Source organism: Oculina patagonica, chromosome 3 (assembly GCF_052425735.1).
Source record: "Oculina patagonica isolate OP01 chromosome 3, crgOcupat, whole genome shotgun sequence".
In the NCBI taxonomy this organism is placed as follows: Eukaryota; Metazoa; Cnidaria; class Anthozoa; order Scleractinia; family Oculinidae; genus Oculina; species Oculina patagonica.
The window spans coordinates 12,787,005-12,807,008 of NC_135760.1; the positions used below are offsets into that span (position 1 = coordinate 12,787,005).

General features: G+C 38.0%; 3 protein-coding genes across 3 annotated transcripts in view; 1 reads left to right on the forward strand and 2 right to left on the reverse strand.

The window, feature by feature from the left end:
* Nucleotides 1–3,209, reverse strand: LOC144646677 (XK-related protein 8-like). Its single transcript, XM_078506348.1, has 2 exons — nt 2,760–3,209; nt 1–1,910 (listed from the first exon to the last, which is right to left on the reverse strand). Exons 1-2 carry the CDS (start codon nt 3,161–3,163, stop codon nt 809–811), a joined length of 1,506 nt encoding a protein of 501 aa, XP_078362474.1. The 5' UTR covers nt 3,164–3,209; the 3' UTR covers nt 1–808.
* LOC144646676 (IQ motif and ankyrin repeat domain-containing protein 1-like) lies at nt 3,159–13,059 on the forward strand. Its single transcript, XM_078506347.1, has 14 exons — nt 3,159–3,571; nt 4,367–4,513; nt 5,661–5,825; nt 6,258–6,512; nt 6,721–6,783; nt 7,215–7,354; nt 7,562–7,616; nt 8,180–8,275; nt 9,237–9,311; nt 10,174–10,222; nt 10,806–10,899; nt 11,007–11,141; nt 11,550–11,678; nt 11,990–13,059. Exons 1-14 carry the CDS (start codon nt 3,350–3,352, stop codon nt 12,165–12,167), a joined length of 1,803 nt encoding a protein of 600 aa, XP_078362473.1. The 5' UTR covers nt 3,159–3,349; the 3' UTR covers nt 12,168–13,059.
* LOC144646675 (acetyl-coenzyme A synthetase, cytoplasmic-like) overlaps nt 12,771–20,004 on the reverse strand; it is a 19,010-nt gene continuing 11,776 nt past the window's right edge. The window contains exons 9-18 of the mRNA XM_078506346.1: nt 19,600–19,717; nt 18,561–18,694; nt 17,582–17,714; nt 17,136–17,192; nt 16,969–17,049; nt 16,663–16,771; nt 14,995–15,134; nt 14,557–14,616; nt 13,824–13,869; nt 12,771–13,513 (exon numbers count right to left, since the gene is read on the reverse strand). Coding sequence (XP_078362472.1) covers nt 13,290–13,513; nt 13,824–13,869; nt 14,557–14,616; nt 14,995–15,134; nt 16,663–16,771; nt 16,969–17,049; nt 17,136–17,192; nt 17,582–17,714; nt 18,561–18,694; nt 19,600–19,717 — 1,102 coding nt within the window. The 3' untranslated portion in view covers nt 12,771–13,289. The remainder of the gene's footprint in view (nt 13,514–13,823; nt 13,870–14,556; nt 14,617–14,994; nt 15,135–16,662; nt 16,772–16,968; nt 17,050–17,135; nt 17,193–17,581; nt 17,715–18,560; nt 18,695–19,599; nt 19,718–20,004) is intronic.

Genomic DNA, 20,004 nt, shown 5'->3' on the forward strand with positions numbered 1-20,004 from the left:
TATGGACATATTATTATTTAATTATTAATAAATTATGAAGGCAGTAAATTCAGGTTAGAAATTACCTTAAAGCACATCACTGTCATGTACATGTTCACAATCCACCATACCGAAAAATATGGCCACTGTACATTTTACCACAATACCTTGCAAACCTAACACAGCCAAACAAGGCACAAAGAAAGCCATTTTTTGTTCAATTCACCCTGCACTAACAACATTGTCTGTGCTGCGTTTGAAGTATTTAGAGCTTTTCTGTGCATTTTAACGAGTTTTTTAGGATTTTTTTGTGTAAAGACCGTACTAGTCATCTCCTTTTCTGCTAGTGGATTAATTTTCCAAGCCACTGACAGTATTGACTTTGCTGGAGAATAAACTGTTGTCTTGACATTACTTTAGAAACAAAATGCAACAATAACTTGGTTTGTAAGATGAATGAGTTAACACATCTGTTTCACAACACCCAAATTACCATCATGCATTTGTTCTTGCATTGTCTAAGGTGTACCTAATTGGTAAGAACATTGTCCGTCCAGGATACAGTATCCATGGTCACTTGCTTTACTGTTGTTCTATTAAAAAATAATGTTTGTTACTGAATTATTTGTTACACTGTGCATATATTCTAATGATATTGTAATGTTGAGGAAAATTTTATTAAATAAATTTAAATACTTCTCTATAAACTAGTGAAAGAGCTAACAATAAATAATAACTGTCACTAATAGCTTAATTCTCAAATATTTTGTAAATTACAAGACTAAATTAAATTAGCTTGCCACTCCATACAGGACAAATTCTTTAAACACTACAACCACACAGTTCTCTGATAATCACCCTGAATTCCAGAAATCACTCCATTACAGGGCTGCTGATGGTTAGTATCAACTGGCAAATGCAATTCCCTTGATGACATACGTGGCAAAATATCTATGTCTATTGGTAAGTGTCCATTTGCACCAGCTCCAGTGTTTCTCCTTGGGTCGTAGTAAGGTCTTTGGCGAATGGCTAACGAACATCTTTCCTCAGCTTCTGCAGAGTTGGCTTGCCTTGTTCGGATCTCACAGCAAAGGCACCAACAAATTGTAAAGCGTTGGTTCTCTTGCATATCCAGTTGCGTTTTCTTAACACAAATCCCCTTTACAGGAAGACTAGGATGGTAAAAACGGTAATATGAAATCATACACAGAATGCCAAGTGCAAATCCTCCCCACACAATGCCAAGTGCTGCAGTCTCAATGTCACCATAAAGTGTTCTAAAAGGATACCACATCACTATAAACAGTGTGTTCTCCCCCAGCATAATCACATAATAAGGAGTAACTCGAATACGAGTCATGCCTTCTTTAATGTTGAAAAAACAAAAAATGTACACAAAGCCAATCACAGAGTCAAATAAATACTCGCGACACAAGTGTCTCACTCCATTCTCATCAACACAAAAATGGGTTTGTTGGCAAACAAGCCAAGCAGTCATGACAAACCAGTGAGCTGCCACAGCCGCAAACAATCCTGTCGTATAATAAGAGGCAAATAAGACCAAAGCCACAACTCGTGATGCCACCATGCACATGCGCCACACAATTTGAAGAAAAAAGCCAATCCAGGAAACTGAAGTTCCTTTCCCAATAAAGTCTCTGAGAGCCTTGGTGTATGCAACAATTGCCCATGCAAGTGACACTAAAGAACTTCCAGCTGCAATGGCTGTGAACAGGTCACTTTCAATCTCAAATCGCCTGTTGTAAGCCATGATATACAGCTGTAGGACCAGCTGAGGAGCGGATTCTAAGAAGCATTCAAACAGTCTCAACATGCTGATGTCTCTCCATTCTGCCAGGTAGGCTTCATAATCACTGTCACTGGAGTTTTCCTGGCGAGTACGCCACCCAGCTCTTATAACACGCCAATACCTAAAAAAAGATCTCAAGTAAACAAACTAAGCTACAAGAAAATTATTAAAGGAAAGAAATAACAAATAAACTTATCTGTGAAACCTTTCCTAAAAGTATGTTTTTTTAAACTTAAAAATAATTGAGTGGGGAAGGGAAAGTATCACAAGAGATTTTGTGTAACTTCAAAAAGTTAAATTGTTTTTTTTAACTTTAACTTTTTATAACTTTTTATAAAAGTCTAGGTTCGTTATAAATTACCATCTAGTGTACTGTCAATGAGTGTCTCTGGCCATGGGTGGAAAGGGTGAAAATGAATTTCAACGTGAAAAATTCCAGCAGAAGTTTTCAAGTTCTCACACTTTTATTTCCAAAGTAGGCTATAAATGATGACGATTTGTTCTCTTTTTTTTTACAAGAATTTGCTTGATATCTTGGTGTTCAAGGATTATTTTTTAAACAAGTTGAGGTACATTATGTAATAACACAACATAATCAACGAAAAACAATCAAAATCCTCGTGATAGTCAATCTGTCCATCAATCAATCAACCAATTAATCAAATCAATTAGGAATCAATCAATCGATGGAACAATTTAACACATGAAATAAGCTCTAGAAGGGTGTAGAAGTGTGAAAATTTTGTTTCAAATATTTTATAAGGTGATAAGTGTAATGTACATAATTTCGAAAAGGGAGTTAAAGTAAGTTGATCGACCCGTCTTCTAAGACACACACGAAACTATGTAAAGAACATAGAACTGTATGTAAGATGTATGCCTTCAAAGATTTCATTTTCCTAGTGTTTGTTTAGCAAGGTAAATCCTCAGTTTATGGATACTGGATTAGCAAATGCAAGCCCAATCTCACCTCACAAGCGGACCAAGCTGACAAACATGCAACAACTTTGTACACCAGTTCTGGCTCTCGCCGTCTTCACGAAACCACTTGGCAGAAAATACTTGCATGACAATGGAAGAAAGGAGTACAAATCCTAGCGTTAGGGAGAACCACAAGTAAGAGCCATCCATGTAATATAACACGGAAACCACTAGATCGGATGCTATATCGGCGACGAAAGTCAAAATGGATGCAACGGCGAAAAGATCCCAGATAATGTGAACCCTTTGGGACTCAAATTGAACATATTTACGAGGAGGCTGTCTAGAAGCAGCTAGATCAGTTTCATCCGTATTGTGAATTCCATTTGGAGTTAACAATCTATTGCCGTTTTCAGTAATATCTATACAGTTCGAAGAATCGCCGGCAGCCATTCCCACACAACATTCCCAAAATGTCGCAATGGATGAAATGTTCCCTATGACGGTGAAGTCCTGGGAACTAAGTGTGACAAAATGGCGTCCATGGAGGAGAGACGGAGTTGTAGAATGCGTTGTTGACTAGACCTGACTAGGGTGTCGTTAAGTCCACAGCTTCCTAAACCACATTAGTAACCCACAATGCCTCCAAAGAAGCCATCTCCTGTCACAAAGGCGGCTCCTAAAACTACTACTCAAAAGCCTGCAGGAAGGGGTACTGCAGCCAAACCTGCCGCTAAGAAGCAGAGCGCAGCGGCGGTTAAACCAGGAGCAAGTGGAACTAAGGGAGCTCCAGCCAAGAAAGGTAGCACATCTCCAAGTAAAGCGCAAGCTAAAGGCAAGGAAAATGCTGCTCCAACAAAGGTACAATGTGTGTGGAAGTCTGCTTCACATTTAGTTTCCATGGTAACATGTCTAAAAAAGCTATTCACCTCCGTAAAAACAAAAATCTTATTTTAAGACGTTTCGTTTTACCTCAGCACCAGAACAATAGCTGACGTAACTTCTCAGCTATTGTTCTGGTGCCGCAGTCAGACGAAACTTCTTAAAATAAGATTTTAGTTTTTACGGAGACATCAACATTTATTTCCTTTACGCCGAGCAATCCTGTCAACTGTATAAAAGTATGAATAATAAATAAGAAACATTAAATATAGAGTACTAGTAATACGTGACTCGCAGGGCCTCGCGAAGTCTGGGTTGGGGGGGGGGGGGGGGGTTTTAGTTTTTTTTTTTTTTTTTGAGGAAAATTCGCCCAATATAAAAAAAAAAAAAAAAAAAAAGAAGGAAAGAAAAAAAAAAAAAAAAAAAAAAAAAAAAAAAAAAGGAAAAAAAAAAAAAAAAAAAAAATATAGAGTACTAAGGGTACACAATAAATATGCAAATACAAATATGTCTTATGAAAGGGGGCGTCATGTCATATAGGGGGCATTATGTCTCAGAGGCGTTTTGTCTTGGGGAGGTTATGACCAGCATTCAGTTGACCATAGGACAATGATATTCTCTGCCTTTGACACAGAGGTGATTATTACCAGTATTTCATTCCATTCACAAAATATTATAGCAAAACTTGTTATAAGTCAAACAGAAGTTTGCAACCAGCTTGCTTAAGGAAACTATCAAATATTGGAACATCTTTTTGCACTGCTGTTTTTCAAGGATAAAGGCAAGAAATGGACAAAGCATGACGATTCTGCAGTAATCATTCAGAAATACATAAGAAGACATTTGGCTAAAAAGGAACTGGCAAAGAGAAAGAAAGATAAACAAGATTATGAAGAGTTGATGGACAAGATTCAAAAGGAGGTAGGATAAAAAAGGCTGATCGCCCATGAGAAAACAAGTGTATCTCTTGTTTGATGGGGGGTGGGGGGGGGGAGGCTGGTTACACCTTTATCAGTTCTATACATATGTACAGCGGCAACAAATTATTAGGTATGCTTGAACAGTCAGTCAGGATGGTTTTCATGAAATTAGGAAAATGGGCAATGCATGCACTCTAATCTGGAATCATATTTATATTTATCCTGACACTTCCCCAGTCGTCTTTTCTGTCTCTCCTGTGTCCAGGGAGACTGGGTCAAACTGAAAAAACAACAACAACAACAACAACAACCATTTTATTTTGCCAAATTAAATAGAAGATAAATTACAGCATAATAAGAATAGGCAAAAAAACTACTCAGAATAGAAATAAACTAAACGAGCTGAGTAGTTAAAAAAATTTAATTGCTTTGACAAGGTTGTACATAAAACCTGTGGTCAGCGGTTGTCATGCTGTTATGGCGGCTTTTTAGCCGGTCCCGAAAAGTTTGTAATTTTCTTCAATTTATTAGTTTTCTACTTAGCTATTTAGTATGGTACCAGTGTAAGTTGATGACCATTAGCTATGGCGATTGATCAAGCGAAGCTGAAAGATGCTATCAAGTCAGCTTTAGATGATATGTTTGAGACAAAGCTCGCCTCAAACAGGGGGAACCATGGGAAGGAAGAGATGAGAGACAACTGGGGACAAGTCAGATATTTATCTCTCAGTTGCATTTGTCAGTGGTGGTTCTACGCCTGCCTCGTCCCCATTCGTCCTCCTTCTTTGTCGTGCACAGTTCGCTTGGCATTGTGGGACTGACGAGCATGGTTCGCTTGGCGTTCTGAGCCTGATGCCAACGGGAAACCATCAACCCCCCGCGCTCTCTGTTTTCACACCTAACCGCCTCAATGTCCGGCTAATCAGTGCCTGGGGACGAGGCAGGTTCTAGGCAAGGTGCCTGGGTGGTGCAAGATCTCCCTTCCTTTTTGTTTTTAAAAGAAAATAAGGACTAATGGTGTCAAAACTCCCCCTTATTAATAAAGAATGTTTTCATCTTCACTTTGACTCCCCCTCTTATAAGTTGTTCTGAGGCCATCACTTATGGATGATTTGGATGGTCGTTTCTGTTAATTCGTTGTGATACAGGCATGGCTAAAGCTGGTCCAGATGGAAAGAGAAGAAGCAGAAAAAGAAAGAAAAAAGGAAGAGGAAGAGAGAAGAAAGAGGAAAGAAGAGGCAAAGAGAAGAAGCAGAATACTAGAAGCTGCATTTGATGGTGACAATGATGAAATTCTTGCTGTACTGGATGAGGTAAGATACATCTCTGTGGCTGTAGTTTTAGCATGATATTGAGGAACTTGGATCCCAAATATCTGAACAACAATGGTTTAAAATAATGTAAAAGAGTACAACTTGTAAAACTGGCAGGAACCCATAAGAGAAGCAAGAAGACAGGGATTTATTATTTATACCAGTAGTAATACAACATGGCAAACCATGTATTCTTTCACATATTAGGTTTGGTGAATGGTGCAGGTCAAGACCAGATATACTAAAAATATTTCATTACACACGTACCCTTTGTTTATTATTAAACACTTTGCACTTTTAAAAACATCACAAAATTATAAAAAAATGGCAAAAGAGTTAGCTTATATGCAATTATACAAGCGGCATAATTTACATTTTGCTGTTTGTTTCTCATTAATTGATGACATCTTCCATACTTTGAATTCCTTATAGGCTTATGAAGAAGACTTGAAAAGATCAGACTTATCTGAACCTGCACGGCAATCTTTAATAACAAGACACCAACTGGCACTAGTAGACTGTGAAGATGCAAACAATAACACCCCCCTGTCAGAAGCAGCAGGTGGCGGCCATGTGGACACTATACAGCTTCTGATCCAAAGAGGGGCTGCTCTGAATTCCAGGGGGAGGTATCAACGAGTTCCACTGTGGCGTGCAGCATTTGGAGGGCATCTTCAAGCTGTTCAGGTACTTACTAGAATCGAAGAAGTAAGTAACAAATTATAACATTTAATACTTAGTACAATAATCCCCCTTCATTCTTTCACCAAGCCTAAAATTTTATTTCCCTCTACTAATTACCAAAGGTTTTCTTGTAGTATTTAGCAGTTCTTAATCATGACACAACATTAACTTAATAAGTGGAATTTTTTTTGTTTTTCAAATCATAAACTAGACACTTCTAGAGCATGGAGGTGATCCCAGGTTGATAGCAGATGATGGCACAAATGCACTTCAGGTAAGACCAGACAATGTTATTGTCAGTGCTAACAGGGATGCTGATTGGGCTTAGGAAGGCTGCATAGCAGGAAAAATCTTTGACTTGATGTTATAATATATGGATCAAGTGCATGTAACGTCCATGTAAGCATAGTTAGTAGAGGGATTAGGGGGGGGAGCCCCCCCAAATGTAAGTGATAGAGCAGTCACCGCCCCTCTCCCCCAAACCTTCTCTCTTTCACAGCAAGTCACTATTTCCCTAGAACGTCAGTATTTACTTGTCTGCTCTGAGAATGTTCTCTACTGTCCCATTTTTAAGGCCAGGGGTATTGTTGCGAGCTTTTGCTTTCAATACCAAGAGGTAGTGGTTGATCCCTTGGTTAAGTTACCTTTAAAAGGCGATCTCAGTTTCAATACATCCTTACCTTTTGTGAAATATATTGTTAAAAGGTGGCAGCAATACCAGCTGTTGAACAGGTTTTACAAGAATGGGACATCAAACAAACAGATGTGTTACTGGAAAAACTGGAAGCTGATAGGAATAACAGACAAGAACAAGAGAGAAAGTTGAGGGAGGCTGAGAACAATAGGTTTGTACAGGGACTGTTTATTTATACCTGTGACCTTCAGTGTAGCTGTCTGAAGGTTGTGATTACTAGTTCTACTGTGACAAAATACGTTTATCTTTATCAACGATAATTTGTTGTTTCATAAGGATGTGTACTTACAGTCCAATTAGAGATTCTTTTGCCTCCTTTTACTCTGATCAGCAATGATTTTTTTCTTAAATTCGTTAGATTGGAAAAGGAAATAGAAAAGGCAGAAAAGGAGAACCATGCTCATCAAAAAGAGGTAAAGAAAAGGTAGCTCTAATCTCACCTGAAACAATAGGCTAAAATTCTACTGACAATGATTACAAACACAAAATAAAAGTCTCTACTTGTTTTATTTCTCTAAGCTTCAAAATACTCAAGGTTCTAGTAACTAATAAATTACTAGATTGTAAAATCATACATTTAGTTATAAGAGGGTCCACCTTAAAATAATGATTTCATGATGAAAACTGTTGCAGCAACAACTACCGGTAGTCATTACTGCAGCAGCCACTTCAAGTGAAGAACCCAACTGGTGAGATTACAGTTTCCTGCTGACTCCTACCTTTTAGTCTATGAAAGGACTTTGCTGGATTCTCCAGCGTCCCCCCTCCCCCTAGATCTATGCCCAAAATACTTTAAAATAATTCCAAACTTATTACGTGTCGGAAGTCCACAAATACATTTTCTGAACAGGAAACTGATTCCACACTTGCATGGGATTTATACATGAGATGTAGAAAAAAAGATAATTTTTATTCTACAGTCTCACTTTGAACCATGTTTAATAAATGCAATGTTCATTTTATCATTTGTTTCAAGTTAGGTAAAGCTCACTGTGAACTTAACAAAAGGATTTTTGAACATGACAAGTGTATGGCTGAAGGAAAGACGGACAAACAAGATGTCACACTTCAGGTGTGTTACTATGTCATAAGTTAGTTCAGCAGCTGTAAACATTATAATGTACTATTTACAAGACTAGTGACAAGGTTTATTAGCTGGCGTGAGTAGGTTCAGGGCTGATAATACATTAATTTCCTGATACATGTTGCTCACAATCAAGCAGGAGACAAATATTGTGCAAGTCATATACAGTGTACATATCTGTGACTTAAACCACCTAGAAATTATTGCTCAATCTACAACTTTTCTAAAGGTATACCATGTGCAGGTTCTATTTTCTTTAGTGTTTGTCCCTTTTCATTATCTGCATATTAAAATATTGCGATGCGTGAACCAAAACCACCTTTAATAAATCAACAATGCATTGTGTACAATTACCAATGTGATCTGTGCGATGCAGATTATGTCGGCTATACTAGCTGGCATTTACACCAATGTATTGATGAACATAGGTTCTCCGCAATTGGGAAGCATTTAAAGAACAGTCACGGCCTTAATAACATCAGCCACCTTACCAGTAATTTTTCCGTCCTAAAGAAATGCAGCGGAAAACTGGACTGCTTGATTTACGAAATGTTGTTTATTAGAAAGAAGAAACGTAGCCTGAACACGCAATCGGATTCTATCCACGCGAAACTATTTGTTTAAAACAAATGTTAATGAAACATCACACCTCTAACCGCATATATAACACTGTTGAACCGTTATTTTATTTGTCACTTGAAAATGATGTCAGGATGACATCGAAATGTTGTGTCTTACTGCCGCTTATTTTTATTGTCAAATGTTTATCAAAATTTAGTCTTATTAAAATATTCCTCCAAAAATACTAAATACAAATTTACTCCACTGTGAATACAAAGAATACTGCTATGTAAAAGGAAAATGACTGGAATAATTTACATAATGCAGAAATGTTATTTTTTATATAGCTCTCCATGTAGCAAATTCCTGATACTGTGTTGTTTTGCAGGCAATACATGATGCAGAGGCAGTGCTGGAACTTGCAAGAAAAAAAGCAGAGGCTTCAAAAGAAGCACTTGCTCAGGTACATTGTGATAGTAAACATGTTTCATTTTGTTTCATTTTCCTATTTACAGTCGAATCTCTCTAAGATGAACACCTTCGGGACCGGCCGCAGCTGTCCATCTTAGAAAGGTGTCCGCCTTGTAGATGTAGAGAGTCGAGGTAACATGCCACCAGTAATTCTGAGATAATAAAGCTAAACCTTTGCACAATGCAACAAACCTTTGCTAACTGTAACAAGACTAAAATAATAAAAGGACCGTATTTGCTTGTTAAAGCAAAAATTAAGAGCTTCTACAAACTGTAATATTGTAAGTAGAAAACGACCTCTATATAGTGTCCATACACGTAAGCAGAGAAGTAATCTGTTAAAGCGTCATTGTTTTTGCTTAGTAAGCTTGGTATACACGTATCCTTAGGGCGCTGACTAACTTTGCTTTAGGTTGATACGAAGTTTGGAAGTATTTTCACAAATAAAACATGATAAAAAACACTTCTCAAGTGTCCGTTAATGATTTCAAAGTGTCCATTGTCCGTCTTAGAGAGATGTCCGTCTTATAGGAAGTTTGGTTACAGTAAAATGACTGAAAAATATCAGGGACTATCAACAGGTGTCCGTCTTATAGAGGTGTCCGTTAAGAGAGAGTTGACTGTATTATTTTTTGTCTTTTGCAAAAGGTAGGTAGTGAAAAGAAGATGAAATTGACTTAGAAATGCAGGGAATGACAACTCTAAGAGATAAGATTTTAAACATTTCATTTTTAGGTGTACAGGCTCCTTGGACTGGCTAGCATTTCATGCTTTCACCACTCAATTTTGAACTACCGGTACTCACACTCTCTTAATTCAAGAGATCATTTTTTAAAACCCTCTTTCTTTTTTAGGTGAAACTTAAACTTAGAGAGCAACATAAAAAGGATGACAATTCTGAAGGTGACAATATTTATAATGAATTTTACATTTATGGTGAAACATGCAATACCATTGATAGTCTGGTGATCATTTTTTGCATCTTTTGTTTTTGCTTTGCTTGTTCAGTAAACATTATTGAAACCATGAATAACTGGGTGGTCTGTAATGTGTTGATGAGAAGTTTGGAACACCTGCACTATAAGAAGGGTGCCCCCTCTAAAAATGAAGTGAAGATGTGGCTGATAATTTTCTTTTGAATGGAATTTTCACAGTACAACACTTAGGCCTATCATATCTTATGCCGTTATGCCATTAAATATTACGCAGCATTAAAAGTCTTTGTATATATTTCCTTGTAAAACAGGTCTCCTTTCAACCCTTAAGTGCAAAATTTCCAAAACATGTTTATTCTGTTAAGGGTGACACTGGCTGAAGGGTTAGATCCACGTTCCAGTTTGGTCGTGGTCTGTCTTCTTCTTCTTTTTCTTTTTTTTTTTTTTTTTTTTTTTTTTTTGGGGGGGGGGGGGGGCAAGATACTTTACTCTAAGTACTAGCTGCTTCATGGCACAGAAAGCTTGCTTTATTTTAGTTATTTTTATTTAAGATGGCAAGGATGTGAAAGGTGTGAAAGTGATGATAAAAGACCTTGATGATGTGTTGTTCAGAGATGTTGGTGGCAAGATTGCTGCAGATGGAAGGTACAAATGTAATTTATTTAGAAGAGCTTTATCATTCTGTACAAATAGATACTCTGACTTAGCAGCAAAACAAATCAATACCAAACATTTTCTCACCTGCTTTACAGATGGCCTTTACTGATTGATTCCACTCCCCAGAGCTCCACCTTCTTGCGGTACCGTGACACAAACTTCATAAATGCACTCAATCCAAAGCAGATGGAGCCTGAAGTGATTCGTTTGGCTCTTCTGGGAGGTTTAAGGTGTGTAAACAAATGATACACAGTAATGTAGTTGATAAATGTTATTTATTCATGATGATCACCCTAAATAACTCAGAATAAGCAGATAAAAATGCAATCAGTATTTCGCATAGCCCATGAAGCTGACAGTTTCCTAGAGAACAGTTAGGACAACAGTGGCAAAACACCAAATATGAGTGTCAAAGTCAATAAGTGGGGAATCAATGGAAGTCTTTCCGCCCAAATCATTTCATGGCTTTGTCATTTCCTTGTCAAATTGTTCAACATTGCGACTGCCATGTATAGGATATGCTTTGACAAACATTGGAGCTTTCACCCTAGCAAATACCTTAACAATCATTTTTGACAAACTGCTCCTGGGAGGTGGTAATTAATGCAGTACCTCTTCAGAGCATTATCTTTTGATAGATATGGAAAACCAGTAGTCCTGGATATGATGGATGTTGACATGTTTGACACAGCTGCCATGAAATTTGATGAAGTCCAAAAAGGCCTCATGGCATCACTGATGTCTAAAGATCTTCTGAAAGATAACAAGTGAGTACTAGAATGTGTCAATATAATCATCTTTATTGACGAAAAACAATTTCACTCTGAAGTGATAAATGGAAGATCCTCCAAAAGACTTAACATATAAATTTTATTATCAGTTTACCTCTTCAGTGAAATTGTCAACAATAACATCAAATAATTACATCTGATCCTCGACCTATTCTTGGACTGAACTCCTCAAACTGTCTAAGAATTTGCATCTTCCAAAGAGAAGCAACATGGAAACACTGAGTATGAGCTTGCATTTTTTAAGTAAATTGCACTAAACACTTTTACTACAATGATATATTTTACAGATTTCTGGAGCTTGTCCGACCAGGGGATGGTGAGGAGTATAGCAAGACAAGTTTCCTTGGAGCAAGAATAGAGAGATTTTCATTTATCGTAATTACTCAACAGTGGCATCCTCCTGAACATTTGATGGAACAGACTTACCCAATAAGAGTCATCATTCCTTCCAGACCAGATGTATAATAGTTAATTTAAACCTCTGTTCACTGAAGGCTTTTCTTTATGGAATGTGGGTGCTTTTTGCTACATATTCAGACTTGTAAGCTGCTTGTGACTACCAAAATTTATGACTTTTTGTGTAATGGCACAATAGGGTAATTTGGCTTTAAGGCTTGGGGGAATGAAAAAAGAAACAATTTATTAATCCCTCAACCTTGGTTTGATAAATATTATCTTTTGTTTGTTTTATTTTGCTTAGCAGAACCAAGTTTAAATTCCAATATATCAAACAGCACTTCCCTCTCATACACAAAATCTTTAGTTGTTATCATATGTAAATCTTACTGAGTTATATTTTATATGTACAACTCATAAATTGTTTGATTTGATGTCTTCATTTTGGAAAAAAAGAGAATATCACTGTGTTAGGTTTGCAAGTCCCATTCACAAGAAATAACAAAGTCCCTTTAAGGTACTTTTTACAATGAAATTCTGTGTTTTCTGTTCCACTTCATGAAGACTATTTTGTAGTCTAGACCAAGGACAAACAAACAACTTTTTTAGCATACATTGTTTAGTTTCACTTACTAACATCAGTATGTTGACCCAAAATGATAATGCCTGAAAGACGACCTTTAAACCTTTATTGATTGCATTACTTTACATTCTTCAAGGTTTTCTCTGTTATGAATGTTTGTTAATCCCCTACAAATTGCATTACCTAATACAAAAGGTTGCTTTTACATGAAAGAAATCTTTGATAACTACAGTAAGATATAAATTGAATACGCTAACCCTACATAATCTTATTATGTATAATCTATAAACTTTAGCCTGTTTCATACAAAATACGAAGTACATGTAAATGTTTGACTTGAGACAACTACATCTTGGCAATAAAGGATCTTGTACAAAACATGTTGTAAATAGTTCAAGATGAAGCATCAAATGCTGATCATTCTTATACTTTTATCCAAACGAACAAACTGTCACGTTTACAATCCACCATCCCTTGAGAGCTTAACAGAAAACGAATGTCATGTAGTATGAAAAATCAGAGACCGAAATTTTTATTTCTGAGCTTGATGTGTCCTTTAGTTCCTTTTCTTTCCGTTGCAATGACAAACCATAAAGGTTATAGTTTCTTTAAGAGTTATGCCACTCATGAATGAAATCCACATGAGGCCTGTTTTCAAACAGGTTGTCGACAACAGAAGAGTCCGCCATGGTTGTCACGTCACCTATGTGCTTGTCATTCTTTGCAACCTGCCGCAAAACTCGCCGCATGATCTTGCCAGAGCGGGTCTTTGGAAGCCCAGGTGCATTTTGAATGACATCAGGGGTTGCAAAGGGCCCAATCTTGGTACGAACTACAGCAAAACAAAATGTCAGTCTTGTTAACTGTGTAAGATTACGTTTAGTTAAAAAAGCAAACTTAGTTTTAAAATTAATGACAACAAAATCCTTCAAAATAAATTAGGATAATTCACATGTGAATAAAAATTTAATGAACCAAAATATTTATTAATACTACTCGACAAAGGAAATGAAAATCACACTTGTGATAACAACAGGTCTGTGGGAATACAGAGAGTAACTAAAAATGCTGTGAAAATAGGTTACACGATTGGTGCTGCAGTGAGTAAATAAAACGTAAGAATTCCACTACCATTTCATTACCTTTTTGTTTAAGTTCTTTGATGAGCTGTTCATCAAATTCCACTTCCTTAAAATATGGCAAAAAAAGAAAACACAGTAGTACAAAAATAAGTAAATTTACTGGGTTTTAGTTGTATTTATTGTAGACATAACTCAAGTTAACCACAAACCCAATAACAGTGGATGTTAAAGTGATCTCTTCTTTCCATGGTGCACTATAATGTTGAGTTATTGGGTTCTGGACTAAGGTCTGTATGCGTCTGTGCTTGCCTGATTAGAGTCATTCTGTTGTCTTCTTGGGACATTTAACTTAGAATAACTAATTCAGTGGACTAGATACATCCCACCCAGGAGGGGAAGCATTGCTCTTAGTTGGTGTACCCCACCCAGGAAAGGTAACAGGGGTGCTAGTTGGTGTGTTGGTATCTCTCCAGGGGGGGGGACAGTGCTCGTAGTTTTGGTGCACCCATCGTACCCAGGAGGAATAGCTTTACTCCTCCTTGGTGCACCCCACCCAGGAGGGGTAGCAGTGCTCCTTGTTGGTGCATGCTATAGAAACCAGAGTCTGTCCAGCACGACAAGGATGGCTTGATCCTCCATGCTTTGGAACAGAACAGACTTTTAACCTCCCTTTTTCTTCTTTATTTTAATTTATTTAAATGCTTTTCCACATGCTCTTTTCTTAGTACTTCAATCTACACTGAAGCAGCTTGGAAACTTTCTAGTTCTAGAGGTTCAAACTACATTAATTTACCTCCATCAATGTGGTAAAACAGTAGATCCCTTCTCCTTTTTCTTTATGAGGACAGGACACCTGCGCATAACACAAAACAAAACAGGGCCTGAGCTCAACACTGAGTAATGATCTTCTAACTGCACTATCTTACAAATATTTTCCTTGAGTTAAAACTGAGAATTTAATGCATGGGGATTTACTACCTGGACATTATCACCTATAGTATATCTTAAGTATACATTCTTTGGAGAATTACTAGACATCACACGATCAGTATCTGTAGTCAACAAAATTTACTAACAAGAACTTGCAACATCACCTGTCAACAGCATCACCACAGGAAAAACATGTACTAGCTTGTTTCAATCTCATTTTATCATGTGTTTTTAACAATCTGTTTGAACATGAAACTCTGTAGTAAATCATTCAGTAATAATACAGGGAAGGTCAACTTACAACAGCAGCTTCACTGACTGCATCATGTTCCACCAAAGCACTCTCAATTTGTGCTGTACTCAGCAAGTGACCGGAGACATTCATGCAGTCATCTGTTCTACCAGTGATCCAGTAATATCCATTATCATCGCGCTTACAGCCTACAGCAAAGAATCACACCAATTTAGCGAGGTGACATGAAATATATACAGTCAATTCTACTAGAGTTGGAGGCACAGTGGCCTAATGGTTAGGAGGGTTGTCCAATACACCCAAACTGTCGACGACTATTCACTTTACGATTCGACTCAACGGAGGTCGATTTGAGCAAGACTTAGAAAACTAACAGCATCTTGGCTAACAGGGTGGGTAGGAAATGTTTAACGACGAGAGATAAGACGATCGTTCCTGATTCGATCGCATACATTGTCGATTCGCGGGACTAGAAAACTAACAGTATCTGGCTAACAGGGTGGGTTGAAAATTGATCGATGTGACTGCGACCGATGTCGATCGTCAACGAGTGATCGTGGACTTCCGGTATGTCGGGTCGACACAAGGAGCCTGCGAGCAGGCCACTTGGGCGCCACCTTGGGGCACACGCGAGGGTGAGCGTAGCGAGCCCCAAGGTGAGCCTGCCGCAGCAAGGCGAGATAGTCCGAACGATCGAATCGACGAATTTTCCAGCCACCCTGTTAGCCAAAGTGATATTTTAAAGTGTCGCGCAAATCGACCTCCGCTATTTCGGATCGACGCCAATGCCGACAAATCGTCACGAATCGACGAAATTTTCAAGCCACCCTGTTAGCCAAGATGATATTATTTCTAGTGTCCCGCAAATCGACTTCTGGTATGTCGGGTCGACGCCAATGCCGACGAATCGTCACGAATCGACGAAATTTTCAAGCCACCCTGTTAGCCAAGATGATGTTAGTTTCTAAGTGTCCCGCAAATCGACTTCCGGTATGTCGGGTCGACGCCAATGCCGATCGAATCGAGTCGAATCGACGAAATTTTCAAGCCACCCTGTTAGCCAAGATGATGTTAGTTTCTAAGTGTTGCGCAAATTGACTTCCGGTATTTCGGGCCGACATCAAGGCCGACGAATCGTCACGAATCAAACGAACGAGTCGAATCGACAACATTTTCAACCCACCCTGTTGGCCAGAATGTTGTTAGTTTTCTAAATGACAGATCGACCTGTGCGACTCGTGTCGAATCGACAAGTACTCTTAACGAATCGATCCAGTTCGATGGCACGTTTTAAGAACGAGGAAGGTTTATATTTTTATTTTGTGTTCCCCCTTGACTTCCGGTAATGCGGATCAACGCCGTGCGATTCGTGTCGAATCGACAAGTACTCTTGACGAATCGATCCAGTTTGGGTGTATTGGACATGGGTGATGGTTAGTGTGCTGGACCCCAGATTGAGTAGTCAGAGTTTGAGCCTTGGCCGGGGTTATTGTGTTGTGTTCTTGGGCATTAATTGACACTTTACTCTGGCAGTGCTTTTCTCCACCAAGGTTTACAAATGAGTACCGGTGACTTTAATGCTGGGGGTAACCCTGCAATGGAGTAGCATACCATCCAGGGGGAGTAAAAATACTCCCAGTCTCTTAATGCTACTAAATCCAGGATAATCTCTGGCCTGATGGACAAGTGTGCATACTGATCAGATGAGAAACTCACCGTCTCCTGTGGTGTAGCAACCATTGAACTTGGAGAAGTAAACTTGTTCAAATCGCTCATGATCCCCGTAGATTGTTCTTGCCATGCCTGGCCAAGGTTGCTTCATCACCTTCAAGGTGGAAAATTCATGCATGTGTTTAAGTCATTCATATTAGAGGATCAAATAATTATTGTACTTGTCAATTATAACTTGAAAATATCTTCGTGAAAAATGGTTTCCATGAAATTCGCAGCTGACATTAAATTTTGTCAAATGAGATAAATGGTTGAAATAGCAAGAGAAAGAGTGAATGTGAGATTTGTTACCAGAAATCCCTCACAGGCTCCCTCAAGCTCATTTCCATGTTCATCAACAATGGCTGGCACAACTCCAAAGAAAGGGAAAGACTGCAAGGGATAAAAAGAATTATAAACATTTGATTCTACACGCAAACTGATACTCGTCACTTAGAGACTAAAAGAAAAGGTCTTACTGCTGCTCCTGGCCTCATGGGTGTGGCTCCAGGGAGTGATGTGATGACATGCCCACCCTAAAAGAAAACAAAAGCATTTGTGTTATTTGTAAGTATAATCACAATCAAATACATGCACTTGTTAGAGCAAGTATGTGACTTACAGGTAATATGAAGAGAACAATGGGTGAGAAAAAAATACCTCACATAGAGTTTTGTTGATATAGTAACCATTTTTTAGAAATTTCAGAATGAATCTCTGTTATTAGCAGCAGTAAGCTTGACTTGTGTTCAGTAACTGAGCCTTCATATTATCAGTGCAATCCAATGGAATATGCCCTGGATGACATGTAACAAGAAGCTGACAAAATAACCTGAATGCAACTGATTACACTGTGATCTATCTTATTCATATAGCCAACAAGGAGTAGACAACCAATCAGATTGCGGTGTAAATGACTACTCACAGTTTCCGTCTGCCAGTATGTATCAACAATCACACATCTCTCATCACCCACGGTGTGATAATACCAAAGCCATGCCTCAGGATTTATAGGTTCCCCTACAGTTCCAAGCACTTTTAGAGACTTACGATTGTACCTGCAATTTTGCATGGAGACTTTTAACATTAAGTTGTGGATTTTTTTAATAAACTATGCATCAATGAAATGGTATATTAAACAGATTAAACATGACAGAAAGAATCTTTCTTTTTGATGAAATGACAACAATTTAGCACCATTGTAAGGAAGCTTAATGCAACAAAAAATCCTGGGATTGAATCTTAGTCCTTGCATTGAACATTCCATGTGCATTAAAAGATGATTATTGGCTTGCCATTTTTTCCCTCCACCCAAAAACTAGTTTTTTGTAATATTTTTGTTTCTATCTAGCCTTCAGGGTAAAAAAGAGGCAATAAGATTCTGTCAGAAACTCATAAGAGTTGAAACGTGTAGCACGCGTTCACAGTGTACCATATTTGGAAACACGAAGAGTTTTTACACAAATGCTTTACACACGTAACGACACACGAAACAAAATTTTTGGTTTTGCGGTGAGTTACTTGAATTCCGACCTTAACGCTGTAAATTTCCTACAGAAACTAAAGAAATTCATAAAGACTAGTGTATCCAAGCGATGTTCTCCAGTGTACTTAACGACGAAAAAACAGGAGAATTTAGCCAATTCAACTTTATTCAGCCAAGGTTGTTCAAAAACAAGATATGCCATCGAGCGCAAGCTAGCGCTCACTGTGAATTTAATCCGAATATTGCAATTTTGATAAGCTAAGTTTTTCTCCTGATAGAAACGAATGACGATAATAGAAACAAATGTGCAAACGCTTTGTACAATGCGAATTATAGGGAGGTGCATTTTTCAACCCTTATGGGTTTCTGATTCTGTAAAATGAGAATCCAGTACAAAAAAAAGTGGTGTGTCCCTTACTTTTGTACAACAGCTTTTCCAAACTTCATCAGGGCTCTAATAGCTGTTGGAGCTGTGTAGAACTTTGAAACATTGTACTTGTCAACCACATTCCAAAAACGTCCAGAATCTGGATAAAATGGAGTACCCTCAAACTACAATCAAGAAAGAATGAAAATTAAAATGGATCATTTCCTGTGACTTTGTACTGTTATACAGTCCTGTTGTGATGCAGAATAAACATGATAGCCTACTGTGATTCCAGACTTCCCCAGATAGTGGGGAGGGGGAGGGGGAGGGGGTTGGGAAGTCTACAGGACAGCAGTTCTGGAAGTAGAGACCCTCCTGTTCACTCGCTATGGAGGTACAGAAGAAAATGCTTCTTGTAAGATATAAATGTTACAGTAGTAACAGCCTCCTGCCTGTGCTTCCAAAATAAAAACATTGTTGAGGTCACATTGACATTAAATCAGGAGCAAATAAAATTCTCTAATTTGTCCCTGAACTTCAAAAATTGGATTTTGGTTTTTTGATGTAGATGTTGTACAGTAGTTTAAAATAAATTTCAAACTTTCGGTACTTTGAGTTGTAGAGCGGTTTTCACTTGAGTGTCGAAAGTTAATTGCGTTTGCTTTGGTTTTGCATTGCTTCGCTTAGTGATTGGCTTTAAAATCTCGTGCCACTTTCTCAGCCAATCAGAACTAAAACCAAAACCAATTGTGACTCGCTCGCGCACTTTTTTTGTGCTTCGTGCTGGCTTCATGTATTTGCTTTGAGTTTTGATTGGTTCACTGGATTGTCTGTGTCCTTTGTGATTGGCCAGAGTAATTACTTTGGTTTTGGTTTTATGACACTCAATTGAAAACTGCTCTATTTTCCTGTTGTTTCAGTTTTATTTGCATAATCCTTTAGCATTAGAAACATATTAATCTAGCTTAAAGTCACTGACCTAAAATTCGTTTTTATCAAACCACAACATAGGCATTCATTCAGCAGAGAGACTAGCCTGAACTGACATAAGAGAATCAAAATAATGAGATTGAATTTGCATTTAACTCACTAGCACACTTGTTGCACCATTTGCTAATGGACCATACGTGATGTAACTGTGACCAGTGATCCAACCGATATCTGCTGTACACCAGTACACTTCTCCTGGGTGATAGTCAAACACATACCTACATAATCATATCAAACCATTTAGTCCACAACAGCTGAACATGAGACAGACACACTGCTAACCCTATGGTAAGCATTGTCAGATCAACACATTATAGGGCTCGAACCTGGCTTGGTTTATTGTACAAAATAATCTACTACAACCAAGAATTAGAATCCAGGGAAACAGTTCCTTCTTGCTTCATATGCTACAGAAAGCAGAATGAATTAAGTGCCAGCAACAACAACATGACCTAACTTTATTAAGGAAATATAAAAAAGTACTACAAACAACGTTATTTAGTAC

Excerpts from the sequence above, each read along its gene's own strand:
- LOC144646676 (XM_078506347.1), top strand. The coding sequence starts at position 3,350 with ATGCCTCCAAAGAAGCCATCTCCTGTCACAAAGGCGGCTCCTAAAACT. Across the intron at positions 5,826-6,257 it reads TTCTTGCTGTACTGGATGAG|GCTTATGAAGAAGACTTGAA; the intron begins GTAAGATACATC and ends AATTCCTTATAG. Across the intron at positions 9,312-10,173 it reads CAAAAGAAGCACTTGCTCAG|GTGAAACTTAAACTTAGAGA; the intron begins GTACATTGTGAT and ends TTTCTTTTTTAG.
- LOC144646677 (XM_078506348.1), bottom strand. The coding sequence starts at position 3,163 with ATGGCTGCCGGCGATTCTTCGAACTGTATAGATATTACTGAAAACGGC. Across the intron at positions 1,911-2,759 it reads CAGCTTGGTCCGCTTGTGAG|GTATTGGCGTGTTATAAGAG; the intron begins GTGAGATTGGGC and ends ATCTTTTTTTAG.